This window comes from Curcuma longa, unplaced genomic scaffold (assembly GCF_044706935.1).
Source record: "Curcuma longa cultivar G26 ecotype Majalengka, Jawa Barat unplaced genomic scaffold, ITB_CL_G26_1.1 contig_25569, whole genome shotgun sequence".
Lineage (NCBI taxonomy): Eukaryota > Viridiplantae > Streptophyta > Magnoliopsida > Zingiberales > Zingiberaceae > Curcuma > Curcuma longa.
In genome coordinates, this window is record NW_027432811.1 from 76,453 (window position 1) to 100,375 (window position 23,923).

The following is a 23,923-nucleotide window of genomic DNA, read 5'->3' on the forward strand; positions in this document are numbered from 1 at the left end:
CAGCAAAGATTTATTATAATGTGTGTATATATTAAGAATAATTCGAAAATATTGATCATTCAAGATGGAATGAATAGGCACAATTTAAATAGAAGACAACAATTCTTGTAGAAATTATCATTAATGAGAAGAGCAAAGGTTTACTGTAAAATTCTCATATTTTTTATTATCATTTTTTATAGAAAAAACAGTTTAAAGAACCTTACAATATTGTTCCTATAGAATTCTAGATTTTCTTAAAAAGAGTAAAATTATTAAAGTATAAATTATTTTCTAAGGAAATAGAAAATATTTTTCATTTTCATGAACCGACCAATAATGCTCCCTTGAAATTTAAATAATAAATTTTTAAATGTAACCATGCTAATCAAGGAGCAAATTTATTTGTTTTACAAAAAAATATTTGCGATAAAAATATCTTTTAGATTTCGAATATCTAGTACAATGGAAAGCAATAATAATTAGTGGAATGAATAAAAAATAGGTATTTATTTTTATGAAGATGGCTTCTCTCGTTGTTATTATTTTCTATATTAGTCTCATTAGTCAACTAAGCCAAGTTGATTAGAATTAATTCCACAAAGGCACCGTTACATCAATAATAGTCAACGCAATTGCATGAGCATCTTCATTGAATTAGGTGAGATCGGCTGAACATAAACCACAAATATAGACAAGTATGAAATCTTTGACTTGATCCTGTGTAGTTCTATCGACTTCTAATTAACAACTTTGAATGAGATAATCCCAACATTTTGATTAAACTTCGGGCTCAATGGAAGAGCAAAGATTAGAATTCTTAATCTCATTGGAGAAATTACATGTTATAATACATTATAGTAAAAGGTAAAATCTACCATCCCAACATTCTCACACGGTCGGCCTGCATAACTATTTATGAGGAGGTAAATACATATTATAATATAATACATTATAACAAAAGGTGAAATCCATCACCATATTGGTCTCACACGATTGACCTCATGACTATCTGTAAAGAGGTAAATCGAAAAGTTATAGTTGGTCACTGTAGGAAGAGGATATTTTTCTCGATTTTGCTGAGATTTGACTCATATCTATTATAGCAATATTTACTCCACAGTAGCCAACTTAACGCTTCCTCGGGGGCATGTTATAATATAATACATTGTACCAAAAAGGTGATTACACTCACTCCAGGTACCTCTCACAATCCGTTCCTAAGTTATATGAAGAAAAATAAATCATGAGGTGAATTTATAGCTAACCGCCATGTAACTAGAGGGTGGAAGGAATTTTTTTTTCCCCGAGGACATGTGCCCGTCGAAAATTGATCCCTTATCCTATTTAACAAGTCTTCTACCCTCTAATCAACTCAGCACCCCATGGGAAGATGTTATAATATAATACATGATCCTAGGACAACTAGTTGTTGCCCCAAAGAAGGTTCCTTCCTCAACTTTCATTAATCAAAGCATGCTAACTGTTTTGCAAATTAATTCTTTTTTGTTTCAAAATCTTTTTGTTGAAATCTTCTAGTACCACATTTACTTGTTAAATAGTGTATCCATTGACACATAGGGAATCTCCACCATCTCCAAGCAAATGGCTAAAAGCATATAAATCAAAGGGGGCATGGAATGATATTTTTATGTCCAAGAAGCATTAGAAAATCATCATATGATTCTTAATTAATACATCTCCTTGCTCGAAGCAAGCTAAGCAAGATGATGAATTCTATAAATATTAGAAAATACTACATAAATAAATAAAATTTAAAAATTGGATGAGTGTGTGGCCTTTAGATTTTCCTTGAAAGAAATAAAATATCGATTAGGCCTAACCTTAAATGGTGAGGTCCTTCCAGATTTTTTATCAAGTAAATCTTTCTTTTTTATCTAGGTATGCAATTTTCTGAGAGCTCAAATCACCACAATCTGTGTTCGGATTTTGCTCACCACTTAGAAGTTGTCGGCGTAGAACAATCTGCCGACGATGAAGTATGATCCGATTCAACAACAGGAAAAAGAGCACGATCGATTTCCAGATTCTACGACTGTTCAGAAACTTACAAGCTCATCGAACTTGAATCACATGATCATTGAAAAAAATAAAGCAGTCCATTTTGTCTGATAGGATTCGAGTTGGAAACTTCTTGCTCCTGTCATCGTCAGCTCATCAGTTCTTCCCACTCCTTGTACGACGATTTTGATAGAAACAGCACGCCAACACCTTCAATGAAAAGGACTCGATCAGTTTCAGTCAATTGGGAGTGGGAACAATCTGCATCATCAAAACAGTAGTTGCAGTACAAAGCGAAAATCAAAAGGTAAATTAATTGACTTCGATATAATTATTATTTATCTGGATTGTATTGTCATAAGGATTAATTTGCACACAATTTAATAAATTCAAGTTAACATAACAGGTTGCCACATAGAAGTGGTGTTTTTTTCTGTAAAAAAATCTACATTACATGCTGCTTACATGAGAGCAAGAGAAAATAGATATCTTAGTATCGACCCTAATCTGAACGATCTTGCGGAATCTGTCGAAGGAAATTCTTATTACCCTAGGTTGAGGTAATAGGCAGTAAGCTGTAAAAATCTATCTCGAAAGTAGCTGCTACCGATTGAGGCCGCATTAGAGTGAGAGGGACCCAATCCCAAATGGACTGTTGATGATTCTGCAAAAACACAGGAGTTACAGGGAATAATGCAGTTAAGATGTAATGTACAAGATTAAACTGAAAAGAAATACTTCTTAACCATAAAATTAAACGCCAGATTAAAGAAACACAATAATCAAGCACAGGGGAATGGTTTTTCAACGTTAGACAACCATATACATCACAGCAAGACCATAATAGATGATGCCATTAATTTGAATGTTTAAGACAAATGATTCAGATTTACCTTATTTCTTTGAGACGTTCATTTTGACCAAAACACACAACATTCATCATTACCATACAAAATGTTAAATAAAAATAATAAGGCAATAATTGTAGCTAAATCCCAATAGGTAGCCAATTGGTGTCCAAGGGCACATAAAACAGGTATCTTGTATTCTTAGACATAGTATCAATTCATCCTAGAACTATTCTGATATTTCTCTAAAAGGGAAGAAAGAAATCAGGAAAAGAACTTTTCACTTAACTAGTAAACAAGACAGTTTAGCTGCCCAGTTCATATTACATTGAGAAAGTGTAAGGCCCAAGCACAAGCTTGTCTACATCCTCCTACTGAAAAAAATTCCACCACACAAGAAAATTCATTAATGGTGAACACTCATTCTTCCAATTAGCTTTTTTAACATTGTTTTTTAAGGACAGCGATAGTAATTTTTTACCCAAAAAATGAGAGACTGCTTGTCTTGTCATTAATATGTGATATATTATAAAGGAGGTAAAATATTCCTGCAACAAATAGATATCATTTACAAGGCATAACATCATGAGTTAAGTAAATAGATGTTTTTTAGAAAAAAAAAAAAGAACACCCATAACAGATTAAATAAGGATTAACATACAGCTTGGAAGTGGAGACATCTGAATATTTTCTTGAAGTTCTCCCTCAGATTCAGGCTGAGAATCTTGCGGACCTCTTCTAAATCTCCCAAGTGAAGTTGCTTCAAAAATACCTAATCATAATTTAACAAGATCATGATCAAAGAAACAAGAGAGACAACAGGATTGGCTGTTTAACTTCATACATGTCAACTGTGTGTACTGAGCATGCCAGCATGACACCAGAATGATAAGTAACCTTCAATGTTATAATCATCATCAAGCCTTATTTGTCCTAATTATTGGGGTCAACTTAGCTGATCTTTCATTGAGCTACGTAAAAGGTTATATCACTAGTATATTCAAATCAATTAATCATTGTTACATTGACAATGTTTTCTATAATCTTGTTCTAGTCCTTGCAACTTACTCTCTAATCAAGAACAAGTGTAAGGTGCCCCCATGGGCCGGTGCAGATGGTTCCTACAGGGGTGTTGCTACCAATAGGCCGGGGTCGAATTCTAGCGGGGATGGAAATGCCATGCTGGTTGCCTCAACCCCCTGCAAGCGCTACTGTTGCTAACGGTGAATCCCCCCGTGATTTACCCCCTTCTAGGTAGTGGAGTGCCACACTAGAGGGGCTGCCAAGGTGACGGTTTCACCTTTTGCTGCCAAAGAAGAAATGTAAGGTGTTTGTTACCACCAGTTGGCATCAAATGCTGGTTATCAAGAAGAGAAAGAACACATCCTCTTAAGTTTCTCAAGAAGTGTAACCAGATCAAAGCAAAACTATACACATCAACCATATCAATCAGGGACATCCTAGTGAAATATCCCAGAATGGTATAGGTACAATGGAACAGTGGATGTTGAGTAAAGGATATGCAAACACGAGGATAGACACATCATTAGTAATTCATGACCCTGAAAGCTATGACTATAAGTTGGTTGCTCTCTTTCCTTTGTATGTCCAAACACCATCAAATATTAGACATGAAATGTGTTAAATTGTACTATTCTTGATCCTGCACAAATATCAGATTTTCATTTTTCATGATGACTATACAAATGATATAAGAAACAACTATGTTGCTCTGGGTGCTAAATAATTTAACAAAGAAAAATATTTATCAAAATACACACAGAACTTCATTGCCTAAGTACCTTGGTAGCTTGATTATATTGTGCCTATGACTATGACCTATGACTATGGTGCTGGAACATAATCACAGCATTGCTAAGTAGCTTGATTCATTGTTCTTGATCATGTATATCTTTGAATATATATGATTCACATTACACAAGTCGGATCATTATATATACATCCCAAAACAAGTGTGCATTCTCTGCCAACTAACTTAAAGCACAAAAGAGAAAATCCATATGAATAATGTAAACAATACAAGGATAGCCTTGTATATGACCCACCAACCTATTGGACCATGGATCATCAAGACCTTGTCCAGTTTCTAATCACTACAGAAGCAACTCATGACACTAAATGCAATGTGAAAATTGAATATATTATAACAAGAGAGAAGAGGAAGCATACCGAATCCCAAAATTGAAGAACAAATCACAAAACCCAAAAGGGAAAAATCCATTAGATACAAGATTTCCATGATAATAATGCATCCTCCTGAAATCATTAGATGCCTTGGAGAAGAAAAAACAAGATGCAGCCTGCAAATGTTCCACGACAAGTAAGTGTAAACAGGCATTAACATTTGTCAAGACAAAGCTCAGGAAGAGAGGGATCATTGGCCAGTAACCAGAAAGACATCCATCATAGAACCATTATATTGGCATTCATAGTTCAGCCACAGATCCTCTAAAGAACTTAGGATATCTTTACTGTACTTGGCTCTGCCATAATCAATAACGCATGCAGTATAAAAGCAATTAAACAGTATGAAGACACAGTAGTCCTATCATTGACCTTAGCATGGCCAATTCAGATAACATAGATCTGTAATATCTAAAAATTCTTTGTCATTAAATTATGATTGATTGTTCTTGTTCACTTAACCAGTTACAATACGCTGGTTAATCCTAACTTTACTGTCCATTTTCAAAGTAAACAGATAAGAACAATTATGTGCAGTGATCCCTATAAGGCAGTAGTTAATAATCAAATATAATCGATTGGAGTTTCAAACATGGTTTAAACTTTTTAAGTATTGGTTGAATTGGTAAAACCAACCAGTAACAAAGTCTAACCTAATACAAGTTAGAGCATATAACTTGTAGGCACAATATACCAGTTAATTTAAATATTTGATTTGTTTTGTAGGGTCACTGTGTTGTCTAGAATGGTATACTGCTTAAATTTGAGTGAAGTATCATAACAATCAGTTATTAAAACCGTGGTTGGATCAGTATTTGGCTTTTTCTTGCATCAAAATGAGACAATGAAGCTTTAATTCTTACTTGCTTCATCTAAGATACATTAACAAAAGTAATAGCTTTATAAGTGTCAATGAACCATAATTATCTATTAGCTAATTTTGTAAGTGCATTATAGATGCTAGTATAACTAAAACAAAACATTTTCCAACCTCAACTTCTAGAGTATGAAGCTTCAATTGCAGTTAAAGCTTGTGGAGAACATTGATGTGTCCAATTCTAATAACCATGACCCTGAAGTTCTTTTTTTATTTGTAGTACAATAAGAAATACTTCATATTCTGGTCCTTCCTTGACCACACATTGATGTGTTCAATTGCAGTTAAAGCTTTATAAGTGTCAATGAACCATAATTATGTATTAGCTAATTTTGTAAGTGCATTATAGATGCTAGTATAACTAAAACAAAACATTTTCCAACCTCAACTTCTAGGGTATGAAGCTTGAATTGCAGTTAAAGCTTTGGAGAACATTGATGTGTCCAATTCTAATAACCATGCTGAGGTTCTTTTTTTATTTGCAGTACACTAGGAAATACTTCATATTCTGGCCCTTCCTTGACCACACAATGGCTTTCATGCTTCAAAGTCAATGGCAAGACCAAGAAATTTGTAGGCATAAAGAATGAAAGATAAGATATGCAAAAATCGTAATCCAGATCCCAGATCAGCATGAATATTTAAGTGATAGATAATCATTCAAAGAGTTTCTCCTAAGGCAGTTATATAGTTATGAAGAGGTTCCATTAGCAATTAACCTTTCTTCAGCAATGTTATCGGCATAGAATATGAAAATAATTCCAAAGAAGATTGTACTCAAGTATGCCCAGCTTGGAAACTGAAACTTAACAATACTATCAGAAGTTGAACCCTGCAGCCAATCAATTAAAAGTACACATTAACAGACTGAACCAAAACACAACTTTTTGGTTACTTTGGTGGAAATATCACACAAAAAGAACAAGATTTTTTTAACTAAAGGCATACATGTAATTCCTTCAATTACACTTACTAATATTGTGTCCCACATAGCAAGAGGAAAAAGAAAGCATGTTGCAGAAGCAACACTCATTGTGTGAAGTCTCCTTTTAAGTTGGTTCTACAATAAAAATTAATAAGGGATTAGCTATAATGAAATTCTCCAACTTCTACTTTGTACTTAAGATCAATGAGACATTTAAATTCTACCTGAGAGAATAGAAGAAAAATTTTCTAATAAGGATGATAAATGGTTTTTTTTCCAATGAAGATTGCAAGAAGTTTTCATTCAAACAGCTAACAATTTTTTCCTCATAAAGATATAGTAATAGTACCTTGAGAGATATGCGTCGTGCAATAACCCTCCTCAAAGCTGATAAAATACCAGCTGAAATTGGCGCCACTAATTCTTTGAGTTCTAAAGTTGGTTTTGGCTGTGTCAGTGATTCTTTGTCAAAGATATCTGTGTCATCAATAAGTCAAGTACCATCTGTTTCTAGCTCATCAAATTTCTATAGAAGTAATGACCGTGTTATAATGTTACAATTCAAAAAAAAAGAAGCCAAAAAGGCGAAAGTTAAGTTAAAATCATTTTGTGATGGATACAAAATGGTGAATTTGTTCTTGTAGCCCACCCTTTTGAGAGTAAATAGTAGGAAGTCACCATTGCAACCAGTCCGCCCACCTGGAAAGTTTGAAGCATCAGCAGCATGTACCACATAGTTGCGGAAAGGCATAACAGTCTACCTCAGGGAAAGGTTGCTTGTTTAGATATTTGCATGTAAGTTTCCCAGCAAACACCCATGAGACTTTACAGTTCACATTGTTGAGTTAATGCAAGAGAAAGCTACAATTTTAGATAAAAAAGCATACGATGTGATGTGTATGCAAGGCATGCGCCATTGTGTTACAGAACAACCAAGACATTATTCCTGACACAAACTCTAACTACACTGGGCTAATCAAACTCTGAGCTTTAGCTGCCATTTCAGGAGGAACTTTGCAAACCTAAATTGTCTCCTAGTTGCTTGGCCACATCATCACACGTCATTAGGGATAACCAGTAAGAAAGAATGAAAAGTATGTGATGCAATCAGTTAATGAGGGATTTTCTTTTGCCAAAAGTAGCAAACTAGTTTAACTCAATTCACATTGGAAATAGAGAAGTGATAAAGCCCACTTCTATAATCCTGTTAGGATTAAAGGTGACCGGTGAATAACTTATCCTAAGCAAAGACTTTACTGACGTATGAAAGAACAGCAAATGAGAAACCTTAGGTGGTACAAGATACACCAGAGAAATAGCTTGTTACTCTCCTCTTTATTGTTTGCTTTTGAGAAGCTGCTTCTTTTTCTAGAACTTGAGAAGATTTATCAACATGCAAATCTTATCACATAGCTGGATATTGAACCATTTATAGAAACTAAATAGTAGCTCAAATGCATCAGGTACTGAATTTGGCAACTATCTTTCCTAGTATTCACTCAGTTTGCAACATTGTTTACTAAAAGTACAAGTAGCAATAACATGATGCCAATTATATACATAAAAAAATCATCCTACAATCTTGGCTATTTGGAGTGCAGAATAATAAAGGAGGAAGCAACCAACCTTTCTCCTAATATGTACTTTCCTTCCGTATAATGCTGCAGATAAGACCCCAAGTATAGCACCTGCATACTCTGCTAGTAGAGCACTGAATTTGAAAAGAGCAATAAAATGATTACAATCTCAGCACAAGAATGAAAAAGCAAATAAGATGAGTTTATAGGTAATGTTCACGTTCAATAAAACAAAATGTGGATTTTGTAAAATAATTTACTTTATAGACTTCAATTGAATAACCAGATGGCAACTTGGCAATCTATCAAATGCCTAATTCTAAACTAGTTGATAAGATCTCTGTTAGACCTTACGTATGACCAGCAACAAGATTGGCTTAGGTTCCCTGTGTCATTGGTTTAGCTTGGACTTTGAAAGAAAAAGTGAGTTAGCTATTTTTTCTTTTATGCAAAGCAAATATTAAAGAACATTAATTACCTAGATAAACTTCCATTATTCACTATGAAACCATATTTTTCTTTATCTCATTTTTACATCCTTCTACTAGAAAACATTCTTGCTCATATTTCAGCGAGTGATAGGAAAATTCCATATAAGAAATAGTTCAAACAAAATTTAAGTTAAGCTGAAGCATACATCAGTGGCCCGCATGATTGAAGTCCCTTTCCCCATAATACAAAATATAATGCCATAATCCCACCATTAATCACAGTTGGTATTATCTGAAAATAGCTGAATGTCAGACTAACAAAAAATTCATGAAGTTACATAAGTAGGTAGCTCTTTTTTTTCTGACATACAATCAAAAAATATCTTACATAACCTGAGAATTGGGTAAAGGCCTCCCTTGCCAAGGCTTTTGCAGAACTAGGAATATAACAGAAGCTGGAACCAAGCAACTGAAAATGAAAGGCACTACACTCTCTCCATGATGTGCTAGATAATGATGCAAGGAGTAAACAGACCATATTCTCATGAAGTTTGCAATAACATGTATTATCTGCAAGGGAGTTTGCCTAAGAAAGCAAATTCAAAGTAATGAAGGATAAGTTTGTTACCAAAGTCTATTTCAAGTACAAGATATCTTAAGCAAACAAGACTGAAGGGAAAATAAACATCACAGTAGCAAGGGACCATCATCACTATCATTGCTAAGTAAGTTCCAACTATTTGCAGTTGGCTACATACGTCTAATCCTTCAACTAAACTATATCAGATTATGTCAATAGCAATACTCAAATTCATTAATCACCATTTGTTACACTAATGAGAAGCTACTAATAGCACATCCATAGGAATATACTACTTCTAAATTGAGCATTTTAGGAACTGTAGTGCTAAAATCAATAATAATGTTTCCACAAAAAGAGTTCACGGTGTCTCTACACAGAGCACAACATTCTTTAAATAAGAAGAAGCTCTGGCAAATATTTCAAGCAGCTTGTTTCACAAAACAATCTAATTTCAAGCAGCACTCCCTGTGCCAGTAACATGTAGGGATATTTTGCATTGTGATGAAAGGGCAGACTGAACAAGAAAACACATACCAACAACTTTCCCAAAGGTGACTCAGTACTCTGATGAGACTTAAACCCAACTGATATTAGTAATCCAAGATGCTTATCTATAAAAATCAGCTTCAGATAACAAACACCAAAGGGCTTAGGCAATCAGTCCGGACTACCGGAACAATACCTATGATAGCTGATCTGATCGACATACAGGTTCTACCCACCTAACCAGTAAAAACATTCACAACCAATCTATGAAAGAGGCGCACTAATTCAATCCAATCCGATCTGATCTGAATTTGGAATTATTTACACATCCAACTATTGAAGTAGACCCTAGCCGGGAATTGCCCATCAAAAATAAGTGCTCCAATCTCACAGGTCCAAACAAGCTCCAGCATCACAGGATCATTGTCAAGAAGAAAGAGTTACTTATGTCCATGAGGTCTCACAATGCAGAATCTAAGACCATTTTTTCTTTTAGCTTTACCCAGCAAGTAGAGAGACAAAATAAACAAATACAAACAGATTACAAAATTTTTCATATGGTAAAATATGGACCCTGGAGCATCAATTTGAGAAACAACAAGGTAAATAGTAGTCACGACTGCAGGTGAATAATCAAAAACATGTGCCAGCTAGGCATTTTCAAGTATCATTAAACCAAAACGTTTATAAATTTCATGGCATCAATATTTATAGAGAAGTAAACAATTTTATAAAAACGACACTAGCTAGAACCCTACAAACTATAATATGTCACGTAAGGTCATTCGAGGTGCTCTGTAGAAGAAAAGTGTGATCAAGTGGTTCCACTAGAATCCAATGGGTTTATTCTTTCTTATGTCAAGTTCCGTCATTTCCCTTCTTTTCTCCGACTGCACACATATCCCAAATCGAAATCGAAGGTGTTCATTATGCATGATTCTTCAGACGGTTTCAATTATTGATCTCCAGTCGAATAAAGAGGGAAATTATAAACACCTTCATAAATCTCCACTAAGGCTTTCAACTGCCTAAGTAAATAACCAATTGATTTGATGCCCTAGCCTAAAAACAAAAAAAAAAAAAATCCTCCGACAGAGAGCGAGGACGACTCACCTCGAACTGGATGCGCTGGATGCAGACAAGCGAGCAGATCGCGCATCGGAATTGGGAGATTTCGGGGACATCATGGTGAGGCCTGGAGTACTCGATTTGGCGAAGAAATCAATGAGAATGACGAAGCAGACGAAGGTGAGCAGAGGAAGGGAGACTGCGCTCCGCCTCGGATCACATCTCCGGTTGAGAACAGACGACCGGTTCGATACCTAAATTGGTCCGGATCGGGCTGATGCAGCAGTGAGATGCAGTTTAGCTTTAAATGGAAGCCGGATCATCTTCGATTTGGTTCATTTTGCAAAAGTTAGACCGAGTTACCGGTTCAAGGTTTCGACATAAACTAAAATTACTAATTAAATATTTAAAATTGCTTTATTAAAAAAATCTAATTACTCTTTTTGACCGCCAAAAATTAAATTTGTTCCGGTTTCTTTGGAAATGTAACTAACAATCGACTACTTAATTCTCAATCAAAAACTATATATATATATATATATATATATATATATATATAGAGGCCTCTACTTAATGTTATAAAAAACTATATATAAAAACCTATTATGGCAGTTAAAGATGATTATAATTTTTTTTTTAAAAACATTCACTTTGTCCCTATAATTTTGTTGTATTTTTAAAAATGTTCTTGAACCTACTTGAAAATTATTTATTAGGGATTTGTATTTGTGTGTAATGTTTTATATTAATGAACACATATATTTTTGACTTATTGTACATACTAAAGTTTTTACATGTGTATATGATTTATATATATAATTTTGTAAATATAATATAAGATTATTTATTATTACTGTTTTGCATACGATTTTGTAAATATGAGTCATAAGGTTGAGTCATGGTTTATTATTGCGGTTTTACATAAGGTGGTTAAGTAAACACGATTTTACATAAGGTGGTTAAGTAAACATGACTTGGATTCAATTTGGGTAATAATGAGAACTTTTGAAAATGAACATGTGCATATCACATTTCATATCATTTTGATATTATATATTCATTATTTGATCTATGTCATTAATTAAATTAGAACTATGATTACTGTTGGATATCTTGTTACAGTTATAGTAACTCTGACTTCTTTAGTATTATATTAATTAAATTAATGAATCAGATTGTTTAAGATGGTATTTAACCCATAAAGTTTTGATATGTTGAGCTTAACTAAGATGTTGTGTAGTATATACGGTATCAAATACAACTCAATTAGGAGATTAAAAGGACTAAATCTACATTAGAGGATTAATCTCCATTTAATGGGTTTATAGTTGAATTAACACAAACAATAATTGTCATTAAGGTATTAAATCACATTAAGTGATATAATACTTGTGGTATGAAGGAGGTTTATATAAATGAATATGAATTTAATGTATAGATCCAATAATCCAGTTCATTAATATTAATAGATTGTTAATAGGAAATGGACTTTATGGTGTATGGTACTTGGATAGGCTTTGGTATAAGAAGAGAAGAATTCATTCATTTTGAACATCTTGATTTTGATCGTCTTCTTCTTCCTTGGACTCTTTTCCATCGAGACCAAGGTAGTAGGAACTCTGACGATAAATAAGACGTAATGGCATTGACTTTCGACTTAGGTTTGATGATAACTAGATTTTATTCTAGATACATCATTGATTGAGTTCGGATGTTTCATATTGTTTCTAACATAAACTACATGAACTTGAATTTGATGTAAACAAACCATAGTCGTTTGATGGATAAATCATCAAACTCAACCACAATTTAAAGGCTACAAACGGATTAATCCTTATTTGCTTCCATTTCAATTACCAGAATTAACATGCAATATTATTGAAATAAATAAAGGATACATGCATCACTTTATATTTATATTTTGGTTGGAAGAACAAACAAATTAAACTCATCACTTTATATCATCATTATCATCATGATTGGCCTAATGAGTCGCCTCGACACTCTGTAAGTTTAGAGCAGCCACGTTTGTAGGGGTTGGCCTCGCTTTCTCCGTGGCAGTTGAAGTAGGAGGTGCCTCGACGAGAGCAAGGTATTTTATCGCCGCTGTGAAGAGCCTTGTAGCTGATGTCTTCAGCAGCGACCGACGTCATCATGGAGGAGGTGACAATGAGCAACAAGAGAAAGATGGAGATGGAGAAAGAAGAAACAACAGATATGTCTTCTTCGACTTCTCCATGCCTTTTTCTTTCTCCTTTTCCTTTGCTTGCGTTTTTTTTTTGTTTTTTTGTTTTATTCTTATTTGTTCTTGTTTTGCATTTTGAAAAGGAGGAGTGTTTATATAAGATAGATGGTGAGAAACTAGCCACACGTTGGTAGAACTCAAACAACAACAATGGTTAATTTTGGATTAAAATGTGAGAACGAGCATTATTTTCGAACACACATGGAGGATCTTGGTACATCAATCAATACATAGATTAAGCATGCATTAAATTTAGATTAAGCATTCGCCTTGATAGCATCGATGAACCTCTTAAGATTCTGGAATGAAGCCCCTCCTGGGTTAATATTCCTTTGGGCTTTCTCCTTCAACAACGATGCTCTTGCCCTCATCTCCGCATCCCCAAGCAGTTCTTCCACCTTGGATTTGAGCTGTTCCCGTTGGACGATCCCATTCTCGTCGGGCGTCAAGCTCAGACCCACCTTCCAGTGGTCGCAAATGTAGCTCTGGTTCAGAAACTGGTCGACGAAGTATGGCCAGCAAAGGAAGAGCTTCCCGTTCCTGACGCCTTCCATGGTGGAGTTCCAGCCACAGTGAGACACAAAGCAACCAACGGAAGGGTGGGCCAACACATTCTGTTGCGGCGCCCAAGCCACCATCATCCCTCTGTTTCCAACACGGTCCTTGAATTCATCCAGATAAGCGTCGGCCCAGTCGCCGGTGAGATCGGGCCGGATCACCAACAAGAACGGTCGCCCAGTCGCCTCCAGCCCGAGCGCGAGTTCCTGGAATTGACTGCGGTCCAAGACGGTGAAGCTCCCGAAAGCCACGTAGACGACAGAACCCGGCGGCTGCTCGTCGAGCCACGACAGGCAGGCTGCGTCCTCCGGCCAGAAGTGACCCACGGCCCAGCTCGGCCGGAGGCCGGTGAGCAATGGCCCGATGGGGAGAATCTTTGGGGCGTAGGAGAAGGTCGGCTCTTCGAGCTCTTTGAAGGAGTTGCAGACGATGAAATCCACGACGTCAAGGACTCTGCTGCTGTTGAGGAAGTAGTTGAAGACTATTTCTTCGCTTCTTCCGTCTCCTTTCACGTTCCACATCAAGTGGGCTGCGTTGATAGATGGCATCCCGGGACCGAGCTGGAACGTCTCATGTTCTGGGACAGGCGTACCTGCGAAGATTGCTGTTATTAATTTTGCAAGATCAAGATGAAAAACTGCCAGGATGTTTTTGTTTTTTTTTTGTATGTTCTTGATCGATCAATCACCATCTGCATCAATGACCCCTCTCGAAATCAACTCCGGAAGGCTCAGTAACGTGGCCGCCATCTGGGCTGACGCCGGGTAGAACGCGGCGGACCGGAGACCCTTCTTCCGGCCAACCTCGAGAGCCCATCCCATGCCCTTATCCACCAACATGCAAGTCATCGGATCCGCTGTTTCGTTGCTCTTCTCGATCAGATCCTCCAAGCACCGGGGCATGGTGTTCAGGATTGCTTCCGTCAGCCTCGCTAGATCGTTCCGATCTTCCTCCGCCTCTACTCCATCAGGAACCGAGACCAGATCGACCTGGTGCACGGTGCTCTCTGCCGACAACGCGGCGATGACGCGTTTGTGGTTGACTTCAGTGTTGACGAAGGTGACCTTGCAGCCATGATCCACCAAGCAGTAGCAGAGCTCCATGAGGGGAATGACATGGCCTTGAGCAGGGAAAGGCAGAGCAAGTACATGCGGCAAGCCCATGCTTCTTGTTGTGCAAATTCCACGCCTACTTCGACGATACTTGTGCTCTAGTTTCTCTTATAAATCAGCGGATAATGAATTTTTTTTATTTTTTTATTTACGCATCGAATCAAAAAATAACTTTTGGTAGAAACCAAAAGGGCATTTTTTAATATTGGAATCATAAAAAAAGATGTCCTGTTTTAATTTTTTATCAAAAGGCATCTTACCAACTAGTCTCTTCTATAATTTATAACATAATTATTTTTAAGTAAATAGTTAAGTCGATTTTTATTTTTTTTAATTTGTTAGTTTCAAATTTAAATTCTAAATTGATCAAGTGAGATTAAAATTGATTGTTTTTTTTAAATAGACAATTTCAAGTTTAAATACTGAATTGATCGAGTGAGATTAAAATTGAATTTTTTTTTAAAAAATAGACGTTCGGCACGTGTCCCTTTGAATTCTTTTTGCTACTTAATTTGAAATCTATCCAAAATCTATGATTTGCTCATCCCATCCCGTTTTCAATGATCAATCCAATCACACCACTTGTCTATCGTATTCTCAACTTCCTCTCTGTCAATTAATTTCAATTTGATCAATTTAAATTTTTTTTCTTATGTACCATTTAATTTGTCATTTCTAAAGTTTTACTATTTTGTCTATCACACATATAAGAAAAAAATTTTAATCTTGGTTTCTCCACAGTGACCTTTTGATTTTTAATTTTTATAATTTTCATGATATATTGACAGTGTCAAAGTTATAATTTTATATTGTAATAACAATGAAATTATAATTGTTATAATATGAATATTCTGTGAACAAATAAATTCGAGTTGTAACTAATAAAATATTATAATATCTATGATTTCATAACTATTACAAAATTAACATTAAGCAAATTAATTAAATATATATTGTAGCACTATAAAATTATAATTGTTATAATGGTGTAATAGTTAGATTTTAAAACTCATACAACATGAATCGGGTGAAACGTCCCCTTTTTTTGTATAAATAAAATAAAATACGAAAATCCCTATAACTATTCCAATAAAAAAAACTATCCTCTTTCATCTTCTTCTTCCTGGTAATTAGTGCTATCTACATTGCCGTCCTTCTGTCTTCGTTTTGTCGTCATCATCATCAGCTGAGATTTTAGTTGGTTCCGTAAGTTTGAGCTTTTACAGAAAGTTGATCAGAAAATGCTCAAATCCTAATCTGTTTATCAAAATTTTAGAGTATAGATCTATCGAGATCTACAAGAAAGATTTTGAGATCGACTTGCTCGTGATATGATTAGAATCTGCTGCGCTAAAACATCTAGCTCGTTTTATTTCAATACTTTCGAGAATTAAGAAGTTGGTGTCACAAAGCGAACGGGGAGGAGTTGACAACAATGTGCTGGAGAGGGTTGGCGACCTCCACGCCGCCGGCGTGTTTGACGAACTCTGCAGGGGTGAGGAAGCTGCCATGGCAAACGCACACTATTCTCACCTCTTCCCCTTTCCCGTACTTGTACAGGAACCCTTCGACTCGCCTCCCGTTAGGACCTTCGCCCTGCGTCGACACGAACGGCATCTTCTCCTTCACCTTCGCCTTCCTCTCCATCTCCTTCGTCCCGCTTTCGCTTGGAGAAGCGGGAACCAGCCGTGCTCTGTCATCCCTTCCAGGACTGATCTGAGTTTTCCCGGCGAATGCAGTCTGAAGGTTTGTTACCGTTTCGTTAATGCTCTTGTTGTGGTTGCCTACAGAGTGAATCATCGAGGAGCTCAAGCTTGTCACATAGCAAGCAGGATTAAGAAAATCAAACAAGCGCATATTGAGATTCTGGAGGAAGAAATGGAAGTAATTCTAATCTAGCAAGCTAAGCATATTGTTCAGAAATCGGGATAACAACGTAATTGATAAAAAATGTCGATATCGGTGAAGTACCTTGAGGCGCCGGGGCTTCTAAATCGCTCGTGCTGCTGCTGCCGCAGCTCCCCTGAGATCCAATAGACCCCTGCGAGATCGGAGGAAAGCTCCCAGGAGCGTCTGCCACCATTGTCAGAGGCTGAGCCACCGCAGATGTTGGTCGGCCATGCCGCGGAGCGGCATTTCTTGCGCCGACGAGAAGGTTGCGGGCTTTTAATCCGAGGTAACTATTGTTAGCCGCCATCTGCTCCGCAGCTGCTGGATTCGAGCCTTTTCTTCCGCTGGCATCCTCGTCAGGATTCTCGCCGGGCTTCGCCGACCCCAACCTGACGGAATTCTTCCTCTCCAATCTCTTCCGCTTTGCCTCCAACCTCTTCAAGCTCTGCATCTGCTTCCGCTTCCGTAGCTCCTCCTCCGTCTCCGTCGGCAGCGAGCTCGTCCTCGTCAGGGAGGTAGCGGGGACAGCCGGGAACTCCGCCTCCCTCGGTAGCGTCATGAACGACGCGATGGAGGAAGAGCGGACCAGCTTTTCTCTCTTAGAGTCTGCTGCGCCGAAGCACCCACCGAGGGAGAGCCCGAGGCTGAGCTCGATCTCGTCGGAGTCCCCTTCCGTTACCTCTGTCGGCTCGTCTCCGAAGCTATTGCCCACGAATCTACGCAAAAAATCTCTCGGGTACTTCTCCATTCCCTATAGCTTCGGCCTTCTCAGCCTCTCCTCTACCTCATCCACCACCAACGGGAGATTCCAACCGAAACCGAAGAAGCCGGAAATAAAAAATCAAATGAAACTACAAAAATTGCATCAAAAAGTCAGCTTTTGCAAACAAGTTCGAACTTTTGACCACCAGATCTAACACCTCTCTCTGGACTCAAGTTCAATTCGAGTTCTTATGGGAAAATCGACGGGGGACAAGACGAAAAAATGAATATGAGACACAGGAAAGATCTTTCCGCATCCAAAAGAGCAAAAAGGAGGTTTTAGAAGGCGAAGGCAGCGAGAGGAACCGAACAGGACGCCATTAGAGATAAAATAAAAACGAGGACGAGGGAGGACGAAGGCGAACGGAAGAAGCGGAGAAGAAAGGAAGAGAGGAAAAAGATGATGCGAGAAGGGCGACTGGCTTAATCCTTCACCGGCTACGTGCCTTTTTTGGTATCCTAAAACGCCCTCCACGTCTCCTGAATTCATGGCGGCGCGACACGCTTCCAAATCGGACGGCCGATCACCTCCACGTGACGGTGGTGCGGATTGAGCTGTGTTGTCTCGAACCAAGCGGCTCGACGACTATTCGCATCACCCGCAGGTGGTTCCCAGCCTTAGTCTGGACAGCTGTCGTTCTACGAAAGGAGGAGCCGTGCCACGCCTGTCCTCATGTCAGTCCTCCGCCTCGTGATGATGATTGGTTTGCGAAACGATTTTTTTTTTCTGCGCCGCCCACCCTCTCATCCGTATCCGCATAAACCACAATTAATAACTGTTAAATCGATAAACTTATTGAGATTTTGCTATGCGGTCAGTTAACTAGGCGGGAAACGTAGTCTATCTTTTTCCGTCCGTCAAAAGAAAGATCAACGGCAGACGATGACGGAGGAAATAAGCCAGGCCCGTCGGCCGGCCACGTGCCCCATGCCCGGCCTAAGGACGAGTGACGCATCGCGGGGCCCACCCGTAACGGGGGAAGTCGCATCGTCGCTCCCTCAACTTGCGCGACATCGTAAAAGCGAAGCGACGCGTGTAGCGCAGCTTCCCCCGCTACGTAGGCCACGGCGACCTAACGACAGCTAGCGCATGAGGGCATGTTGCGCCGTCGTGGGACGCGTGTCGAATTCCAGCCAGCGCGACGGCGACGTCGCCGTCGCGCGACATGGTGGGAAGATCTTTCTCCGGATTCGGTATGCCACGACACGTCACCTGCGGTGGCGTCACTGGGACCCGCCGCTTGTCGTGACTTCTTTTGGTGCGCTACCCGATCGAAGAAGAAACGTGGGGTGGGCACCTTTTTCCGCCGTTGGATTTAGGTTATGATCTGTTATCTAGATCTATTTTTTTTTCTGTTTATTCCACTAACAAACATTAAATCTACTTTTATTAATTTAATTCAACATCAGTGTGTGCGTTCTTGCTGCTGGATTTGTCTTGTTTACCTTTTTCTCTTTTTCCAAGTGGATTGAAAATTAATGCAATTATTAAAGGTATAGATATCACAGACTGCTATTATTTTTATATATTACCTGAGATGATGCTTAACATACTGAAATTAACTTTCAGCACTCTTGAAATAGAGTTGAGATACTCATCCAAAACGAAGTCAACAATTTTGTATCTGAATAAGCCCAGTAGATTAATCACAAACTTAGAACATGAAGCACCTATTTCACATGTGAAATAGGTTTTTATTAAAAAAAAACAAGAAAATTGATAGAATTGGAAGACGATAAGGTAATTACTGGGTTAAAAGCTTAATGCATGTGTAATGCTGACAAACTAGTTGCATATTTTAGTTTGCTTGGTTTGTAAAGCAGCTTCACCTACAATTTCATTGATCAAATCCTGAAATATCAACCTTCCAATCTGCATTGGCACCCTTATTTTCTCCATGCAAAAGTCTTCCCACCCTTCAGATCGACCAAGAATGTCCTCATTTGATATTAGTTCTACACAATCCTCGGAGGTGGTTGACCGTGTGCTCATGGCTTGAAGTCCTTTGATCTCAGTGCATATTTCTCCCAGCAATTGCTGCCCACTTAACGTTCTCCTTCTCTGCAGAAAGAACTCACAAGGATTCTTGTAGACGAGCGCTCCCCTCTTGTGAGCTAGGATCTCACTGACCACATCAAAAACAAGCTTCCTGTGATTCTTCTCTGCACTGGGCTTCTGTCGCCCATGCTGTTTCTCCAGAACACTAAATATTTCAGGTTTTATGTGTTGCTGAAGTGGAATTGCACTTTCCCCGTTTAAAAATCCTGCCGCAAGAAGTATGTCTGAAACATACTTACTGTCTGGGTTTTGCATGTTACACTTCCTGTTGATGATGTCGAACATCTGGCGTTCCTCATGCTCATTTGAGCCCAGCACTTTGTGCTGTGCAAGTTTTCCATTATCCTGAAATAAATTTAATGTGCATGGTCCATCATCTGTTGAAGGAGTATTGTGGTTAGAAGATATCATTACTGGTTTTTTCTATTTCATAAGCTATTAGAGCTCCAATCAACAATCTGAAATCTATGGTTGTTTGCACTTGCAGATGCATCAAAGTCAGAGCTGTCAAACGGGCCAACCCATAGCGGGGCGGGCTAACCCATGGCGGGCCCATCATTTGGCGGGGCGGGGCGGACTAACCCACCAATTTGGTGAGTTGGAAAATCTCCAACCCAACCCAACTCAAGGCGGGCCGCGGGTTAGGCGGGCCAACCCGCGGGCCTATTAAAAAAATAAAAAAATATTAAAAATTTTAAGTTTGAAGTATAATTTAAAATGATTAAGTTGAAAGTTTTAACTTTGAATTATAATTTTTAAGTTTAAATTGTATTTTAAATAGATGAAACTCACTAATTCATTAAGTTTTATACTTTAATTTTAAAACTTAAAATAAATAAATAAACTTTCTCAACCCGCGGGCCAACCCATGCGGGTCGCGGGCCTAGGCGGGCCAACCCACCTCAACCCATCTTAAAATGGGTTGATAAAAGTTCAACCCAACCCGCCTAAATTACATGGCGGGGCGGGCCGACCCGACGGGCCTAACCCAACTTGACGGCTATAATCAAAGTTACACTGCTTGATCCCATATAGTGATTACTGAATAATTGCTTACCTTGGACTGCGTAAGAGCTTTTCTTCAAAGGGGAAGGTAGAAACTCATCGTGGCAGAATGAATCATCAAGGGCCAACACAGGCCTGATCTGTTCATGGGCTATACTTGGAAGCTCTGTTTCTGATGCATCTTGATGAATGGATAGTAAAGATTTCTGAAGCAGAAGAATGACAAACCAATGAGTAATCATAAAAATGTTTAATCATTCCTGTTGTCGTAAAATAAACTGAATCATAATTCTTCAAAATGCATGTGTGTTTATCTCATATACCTTCTGTATCTGGATGCTTTGCTGCAGAACAGTCAAATGTAACGCTGACCTGGTGCTTCTGTTTGAAGCCGGTGAAGATTCATCAGGCCGGCAATTTGAAATCCTTCTCTCAGACATAATTTCATCACCGTGGTCTCTGTTCTTTTGTTCTTGTGATTGCTTCAGCCTAAGTCTGCCTCTTGGAGAAACTGAGTACTCAAGCAGTTTCCTACTTGTAGGTGAACATGGTTTCCTCTCTGCTTCAGTTTTCCTTTGCTGAGTTCTTGGGCTCCAAGTGCTTGAAGTTGTAGGTGATATCCCAACGTTTTCTCCCTGAAGCTGTGTTGAATTTGATTGACATCTGAGTGAATAATTACTAGTGGTAGACCTCCTAATGAATTGCTGATCTGTGACTCTGGGACTCAGTTCTCTGTCAGTTGTGATGCTTGCATGACCTTTTCTCCCTGTACTAGTGTGGAGCTTATGAAGAGTTGGTAGGTCTTCCAGTTGAATTATTGAGTGACTTGAAGCATCTGCCATGTTGATAGTCTTTGAAGGCTTCATAATTACAATTGGAGGCTTGAAGGATTTAGGATTATCCCCTGCTTTTGTTGGCCATTTTCTGACCTTCGACGACCTCACACTCTGATTATTTCCTTTGGGAGTAGTATTCTTTGGCAGCCTCTGGCTCTGGGCACGAATGGCGTCCACCATATGCTTGAAAACCTTCAGATCCTTACCCGACATTTCCTTATGCGAGGACCCAATTTTGGTCCTGTTTGCAGTACGGCTCCTGTCCTGTTGCACCCAAGGAGCTGCATCATTTAGGATCCTTGACGTCTGTTTTAGCAACAAATGATGACGGTCTTCTGTTGGCTTTGCCACGATTGTCTCTCTGCTTCGATTGGATTGAGAAACTTGATCATTTTTTGCAGTCATATTTCTTTTTATTACTGCCGCTTGGGCTGGTGAGTATAATTCAGGCATGTCTTCTATGCCCATGAGCTTTGCGACAACACCATGATGTCTCTTTTGGCTACTAAGATCCTGAAGCAGATTGGAAGCTCTATTCCGGCAGGGACTTGAGTTTGCTTTGTCCAAGTCCTCCAAAGTTAAACTTGTTTTGGAAACAATGGCGGAAGTACTCCTTCGGGAACATTGCCTGCTATCCAGCGACAGTCTCCGAGGCTCTCTGAATTTAGCAGAAGAATTAGAGAGCTCCCTCTCATCGCACGAGAACCTGGGACTCTTCTGCAATATTTGAGCAAATGAGGCATCTTTTGCTTCGCCATCAGCAAAACTCCAAGGAGCTTTTTTAAGTTCGATCAGAACTCTAATTGCTTCACTGAGATTGGCAGGCATATTGTCTGCGGTGTAGAATGAAGGCCTGGGGGAGTCTTGGTGCTCGTAAGCATGGTTTTTCACCTTGCCGTCGGATGAAGTTTTGACAGTGAAATCAGAGGATCGCCGGCCGGACTTGGCAGCTGGACTGGTAATTCTGGAATCAAATTTGCAATCGACTTCTGAACTCCTGAAACTTGATGAGTAGTTCTTCAGAGACCTCTCTGAAAAGAACGTTTTATCAAAGGAATGCATGTCTTTGTGAGATGATTTATCGAATTCCAGAGAAGACAAGGAGGAACTGGATAAGGAGGAACATGAGGCTCTTGAAGATTCCATCGAAGCTTTCTCATTTTCGTACCAGTACTTGGCCAGATTATTCTCCTGAGTAGTAATACTGAATTCAGAATCTTTTATTGAGCGTACTGAAATACTAATTGTTCTATAACTGTTCATGTGAGTCTGCGACAATACCTGAAGAATCTCTGACAAGTAGGGGTTTGCCTCTGACTCATGCCTGCTGCTGTTCAGAGGTGCATGACCTACAAAATAATTTCAGTTTGAATATGAATCCGTATCCAGGATTAAACTTCAATGATGCATAATTAAGAATGACAGAAGATGATCTCAGTTTCGATAAAGAAATTTTTTTTAATCTATTTAATCAATGTTTCAAGACATCTAAAATCATCAAGATCTCCATTTACGGTTTCCAAATTAGTTCTCTCGTTCTTGCTTGTGGAAGTGCCACAGATCAAACGAAAGCTGAGAAACAAGAATTAAGTAGAGAATGAAGAGAGACCTGCTGGAGTGGTACCTGAAGGAATCTTCTTATGCTCGTGGCGATTGCGCGGCTGCCTCGCGAGGAAAATGCGGCGGTCAAACATCTGAAAGATCGCGGTAACGCACCCAATTTGCTTCTCTAAATCTTGGTCTTCACTGGCAAAACTTCCGAGCAGCTCGGAAGGCATTTTGGTCTCTTTCTTTCTTCTACCGGAATGGGATTAATTGATTGGTTAAACTTAAACTTCAGCAGAGAAGAGCCAGCCGACGCTCTCGACTTCTCAGCTTCTGCATTTGCTCAGGGAACCCTTCAATCAGTCATATAAGCTCAAGAAATGGCAGGCGCCCATCTTTGGACGGAAGTGATTCAATGCATTAAAAACCTACCGCTAGCTCTGGGACAACCTATTCCAGGTCATTGAACCATCAAGCTTTTGGAGGAATTTCAATACATTGAATGCAATCGGAGAACTTCTTCCAATGGATGAAACACCACGCCATGGCTGCACATAAATGCTTCATTGTGGTCGTCGATCCTCTTGCTCCCTCTCTCGCAAGTTTCTCCTTTTGGGTCGGATTGGTTTCTGCAGGAGTAGATCGCGGCTTTTGAGAACCAATGCTTGAGCCACAAGGGAGAGATAAAATTCACTGCTGCGACGACGTTGATAGATTCTGGCTCGAAGAAGAGCACGTTGAAGATGTATGAGTGGGTCAGAGGGGTTCCTTTCCCTCCTAGCAATGTCATGTGGGCTGATGGATTTCTCTTTGCATGAGTTAATCTGTAATCCAATTATCCTATTCGCTATCCATCTCGACACAAACTTTCCCTCTCGATCGATAGCTTCAACATGAAAAAGACAGCTCT

At 38.7% G+C, this 23,923-nt stretch overlaps 4 protein-coding genes across 9 annotated transcripts; all 4 read right to left on the minus strand.

The window, feature by feature from the left end:
• Positions 1-1,993: 1,993 nt before the first annotated feature.
• LOC141818662 (uncharacterized) lies at positions 1,994-11,260 on the minus strand. 5 transcript variants are annotated; one of them, XR_012600984.1, is made up of 12 exons: positions 11,047-11,260; positions 9,258-9,450; positions 9,071-9,156; positions 8,483-8,567; positions 7,477-7,555; positions 7,206-7,333; positions 6,905-6,991; positions 6,651-6,763; positions 5,040-5,170; positions 3,511-3,621; positions 2,551-2,665; positions 1,994-2,211 (listed from the first exon to the last, which is right to left on the minus strand). XR_012600984.1 is itself a non-coding variant. In XM_074706117.1 (11 exons), coding segments are annotated over exons 1-11 (972 nt in total). In that variant the 5' UTR covers positions 11,121-11,260; the 3' UTR covers positions 2,340-2,663. The 5 variants fall into 5 exon arrangements, 3 of the variants coding, with proteins under 3 accessions (XP_074562218.1, XP_074562217.1, XP_074562219.1); XR_012600985.1 differs by having other exon boundaries at positions 2,207-2,262; XM_074706117.1 differs by lacking the exon at positions 1,994-2,211 and having other exon boundaries at positions 2,340-2,665; positions 9,258-9,333.
• A 2,119-nt stretch (positions 11,261-13,379) lies between these two features.
• On the minus strand, positions 13,380-14,967 carry LOC141818659 (UDP-glycosyltransferase 83A1-like). Its single transcript, XM_074706111.1, has 2 exons — positions 14,493-14,967; positions 13,380-14,396 (listed from the first exon to the last, which is right to left on the minus strand). Exons 1-2 carry the CDS (start codon positions 14,965-14,967, stop codon positions 13,504-13,506), a joined length of 1,368 nt encoding a protein of 455 aa, XP_074562212.1. The 3' UTR covers positions 13,380-13,503.
• A 1,295-nt stretch (positions 14,968-16,262) lies between these two features.
• On the minus strand, positions 16,263-17,990 carry LOC141818664 (ninja-family protein AFP3-like). Its single transcript, XM_074706120.1, has 2 exons — positions 16,888-17,990; positions 16,263-16,700 (listed from the first exon to the last, which is right to left on the minus strand). The coding sequence occupies exons 1-2, from the start codon at positions 17,552-17,554 to the stop codon at positions 16,321-16,323; spliced, it is 1,047 nt and encodes a 348-aa protein (XP_074562221.1). The 5' UTR covers positions 17,555-17,990; the 3' UTR covers positions 16,263-16,320.
• Positions 17,991-19,194: 1,204 nt separating this feature from the next.
• LOC141818636 (uncharacterized) lies at positions 19,195-23,825 on the minus strand. Of its 2 annotated transcripts, XM_074706090.1 has the most exons (5): positions 23,093-23,824; positions 22,750-22,817; positions 20,956-22,659; positions 20,685-20,838; positions 19,195-20,004 (listed from the first exon to the last, which is right to left on the minus strand). In XM_074706090.1, exons 1-5 carry the CDS (start codon positions 23,244-23,246, stop codon positions 19,355-19,357), a joined length of 2,730 nt encoding a protein of 909 aa, XP_074562191.1. In that variant the 5' UTR covers positions 23,247-23,824; the 3' UTR covers positions 19,195-19,354. The 2 variants fall into 2 exon arrangements, with proteins under 2 accessions (XP_074562191.1, XP_074562190.1); XM_074706089.1 differs by having other exon boundaries at positions 20,956-22,817; positions 23,093-23,825.
• Between the last annotated feature and the right edge of the window lie 98 nt (positions 23,826-23,923).

What these genes read in the sequence shown, in the direction of transcription:
- LOC141818662 (XM_074706116.1), bottom strand. Translation starts at nt 11,120, where the DNA reads ATGATGTCCCCGAAATCTCCCAATTCCGATGCGCGATCTGCTCGCTTG. An exon ending in AAGAACAAATTCACCATTTT is followed by an intron (nt 7,334 to 7,476) that starts GTATCCATCACA and finishes TTGATGACACAG; the next exon opens with ATATCTTTGACAAAGAATCA. An exon ending in CACGACGCATATCTCTCAAG is followed by an intron (nt 6,992 to 7,205) that starts GTACTATTACTA and finishes TTTTTATTGTAG; the next exon opens with AACCAACTTAAAAGGAGACT.
- LOC141818659 (XM_074706111.1), bottom strand. Translation starts at nt 14,967, where the DNA reads ATGGGCTTGCCGCATGTACTTGCTCTGCCTTTCCCTGCTCAAGGCCAT. An exon ending in AGGGGTCATTGATGCAGATG is followed by an intron (nt 14,397 to 14,492) that starts GTGATTGATCGA and finishes CAATCTTCGCAG; the next exon opens with GTACGCCTGTCCCAGAACAT.
- LOC141818664 (XM_074706120.1), bottom strand. Translation starts at nt 17,554, where the DNA reads ATGGAGAAGTACCCGAGAGATTTTTTGCGTAGATTCGTGGGCAATAGC. An exon ending in AGAAGCCCCGGCGCCTCAAG is followed by an intron (nt 16,701 to 16,887) that starts GTACTTCACCGA and finishes TTCACTCTGTAG; the next exon opens with GCAACCACAACAAGAGCATT.
- LOC141818636 (XM_074706089.1), bottom strand. Translation starts at nt 23,246, where the DNA reads ATGCCTTCCGAGCTGCTCGGAAGTTTTGCCAGTGAAGACCAAGATTTA. An exon ending in AAAGCATCCAGATACAGAAG is followed by an intron (nt 20,839 to 20,955) that starts GTATATGAGATA and finishes CTTCTGCTTCAG; the next exon opens with AAATCTTTACTATCCATTCA. An exon ending in AAGCTCTTACGCAGTCCAAG is followed by an intron (nt 20,005 to 20,684) that starts GTAAGCAATTAT and finishes CTCCTTCAACAG; the next exon opens with ATGATGGACCATGCACATTA.